The sequence below is a fragment of the Gossypium hirsutum genome, chromosome A02 (genome assembly GCF_007990345.1).
Source record: "Gossypium hirsutum isolate 1008001.06 chromosome A02, Gossypium_hirsutum_v2.1, whole genome shotgun sequence".
NCBI classification, from domain to species: domain Eukaryota; kingdom Viridiplantae; phylum Streptophyta; class Magnoliopsida; order Malvales; family Malvaceae; genus Gossypium; species Gossypium hirsutum.
Genome location: NC_053425.1, coordinates 808,014 through 811,039, shown reverse-complemented (window position 1 = coordinate 811,039; position 3,026 = coordinate 808,014). Strand labels below are relative to the sequence as shown.

At 35.5% G+C, this 3,026-nt stretch overlaps 1 protein-coding gene across 1 annotated transcript; it reads right to left on the bottom strand.

The window, feature by feature from the left end:
* Positions 1-972: 972 nt before the first annotated feature.
* LOC107927408 (uncharacterized) lies at positions 973-2,460 on the bottom strand. Its single transcript, XM_016858456.2, has one exon. It carries the CDS (start codon positions 2,458-2,460, stop codon positions 973-975), a length of 1,488 nt encoding a protein of 495 aa, XP_016713945.1.
* Positions 2,461-3,026: the final 566 nt, after the last annotated feature.

Genomic DNA, 3,026 nt, shown 5'->3' with positions numbered 1-3,026 from the left:
TGGGTCGGGTTACCCGTTCAAGCTCGAAAGTCTGTCCGAAAAGTAAGAGGATTTAGACAAAAATATAAGTTCAAAAAATAGGTTTGGACAAAAAAGTAAGGCTCATTTAGAAAACGGGTTGAACCTTAGGCAATACTTTTTTGGTCCGGACTTGGCCCAAATTTGACAAAAATAATTCTCCTGATGTTTATTATTGTTTACTGCTATTATGTCATTTTTTGTTTATTGCTATTTTTTTATTATTGTTTGGATATTGTATAATTCTTATTTTATTATTAATTTTGCAATTATTCTAGAAGTATTTGCTTGTTAAGTTGCAACTATATTTTTTTATCTGTATTTTTAATTTGTTGGAAAATATTTATTTTACTTCTTTTAGTCTATTTGATTTATTATATTTTTAAAATTTATTTTTATATAAAAATAATCTAAAAAAATTAATGTGGGCCGAGCTTGAGTTTAACATTTTGTATTCAGGCTAGGCTTAGACAAAATTTTAAACTTATTTTTGAGTCGGGTTGGATCTAAGCCTAAAAAGGGGATTGATTTTTTTACACTAGCCTAACTTGACCCATGATAAATGCTAATTACATAGGACCAAAATTACAAATTAAAAAAAACATCAAAACATAGCAAAAACACAAAATCCTTTAAGAATTAGAATTAATTGTATTAGAAATCCTCCAATTATTATTTTCATTCTAAATTAACCCTCAAACTTTAAAACTCTATAATTATATTCCCAAACTATTGACGGTATCCTTCTATTATTAAAACCGTTAGCTTAATCATTAAATGTCATGTAAAAATGTTATATGATATAATTTAAAATGAAAATTTTAAAGAAAAGTAAAATGTTACTGCATAATTTCTAAAATAAAAAACTAAAATTAAAAAAAAAAGTGCGAATGATAGTTTATATTAAAACTTTGAAATGAAAACTTTTACAATATTTTCTTTTAAATTTTCATTTTAAATTATCTGACAAAGTAGGGTGATGTTCTGATTTCCAGAGGTGGGGGGTTCAGAGGTGAGGGGTTCTTCTTTGCTATCATATTGGATGTTGTAATAATTAGTACCGGTGAAAGTGTTACCTAGGACATCAGTTGTAACGAAGGTCCCATTATAAAGAGTGTCTTTTTGAGTGAACACGAAAGGAACATCGCACGTGCCATTGGTCATCTTAAGATACACGGTCACCTTAGTCATGGGCGGCACAATAACTTGGTGCGTAACTTCCATGTCGGTGGTCATCGTCTTGGTCTTTCCCCACTCGATTCCTGTTTCGTATTTGGGAGATATTTCGACACCCGTTTCACCGATGAACGGGACCCCGACTTGGAAGGTGGCTTTGGTTTCAAGACCTAGTGTAAAATGAGTTAGCCAAGTACTGGTACTGGTCTCACTATAGGAAAGTTTCACATCGAGTGTGTTGGCTTGAGTGGTACGGTTAGTGGCGGAATTCTGGGCTACAACAAGGACCTTTTCGTTATAGACCCGAGCATTTTCTGTGGCGTATCGGAGATTATAAATCGTCCTTGACAACACAGGCTCTAGAACACGTAGGTAGGTTTCTTTAGTAATCGAAGGGACGGTTGCAGTAAGGATACCGGTCGTTTCCCTGTTTAAGACGCTCTTGCAGTTGCAGAACAAATCGTTGCCGACGTTGAGCAGAGCTATGGTCTTGCTGTCGACTTTGAAGGCACGAAAATGAGTGTTCTTATTGTTATCGTTGCCTATAGCTTCATTAGAATCCACCAAAATACGATTCTGGCTACTCCTCCAGAACTTATCGAAATAAAGCGGCTTGAACCGGATGTCTCCATTCTTCATATAAAAAACCTCCATTGTCACCTGGTGATCACCAACATCCCCACACGAGAATTTTAAAGGCGGTTGATCCCCAACTTCAGTAAGGCCAAGGAACATATTATTGTTTCCTTTGAAAGCAACGAACCGAGGCAGAATCACCAACGACTCCCAATCAATAACTTTGAAGATAGCATTCTGATTATCTGCAACATGATTGTGGTTTGCCAACACGCCACGACGGAGTTCCGATGTAGCCAATGGCCATAAGCATAAATAGTGTCCAGATTGAACATGGACAAATCGATAATTACCATGTAAAGAGTCTTCCAAGATAGGCTTGAACAATGTGCATGACTCCTTGGATCGGTCTTCTTCCGGCTTATCGGCGGTTATAGTAATCCAATACTCCTCATTTGGACTTCTGGTGATGGAAGGTTTATGAATTCGTTTCAAATATTTGTTTGTGGTACAGCTCCTTATGTGCACCAGCCCATTTTTAGCGAACTCCACTTCGAATTTCGCATTTGCGCTCACAACCGTCCTTTCGGTGAACTCGGCGTAGCCCTTGTAGGTGCCATTGCGGGGTCTGTAGCAGAGGTAGTTTTCGGCATCGGGGGCTTTGAGAACGATGAACCTTGGCAATGTCATTTGCACAAACGAAGTATCTCTCTCGATGGCCTTTTTCACTCTTGTGCTTATGCTTTGATTTACCCTAAACCTCAAGGGCTTTGCTATTTAAAGATAAAAACTTGGTGCTTTTCTTGCCCTAGGGAAGCATGCGTATCAAGTTCCTAAGCTTTTTCTGGTTGGATGAGAAGTTTGTGTAAGTTGAATAAATTTTAGGGTAAATTGCACAAATACAAGTTGTGCAATCTATACTAAAATTTTCATATGAAATAATGATATAAAATGTCATATTAATTTTCCATTACTTTTTTATAACAATTAATGGTTGAATGACTAAAATGTAATAAATTGATAATGCTAGCGATCATATCGTATGCTACGTCAGCTTGCCGTTAAACCATTAAAGATAGTTAATAAATCAGTGACCAAAATGTAACAAATTGACAACATTAGTGATCATATTGTAACTATTTGATGTTCGGTAATCAATACATTACAATCCCAAAAGACTAAAGGTACGTTTCATCTAAAAAGAAATACCAAATTGTAATTAAAAGTGCTTTTCTACTAAAAATAATAATTAGGTT

What these genes read in the sequence shown, in the direction of transcription:
- LOC107927408 (XM_016858456.2), bottom strand. Translation starts at nt 2,460, where the DNA reads ATGACATTGCCAAGGTTCATCGTTCTCAAAGCCCCCGATGCCGAAAAC.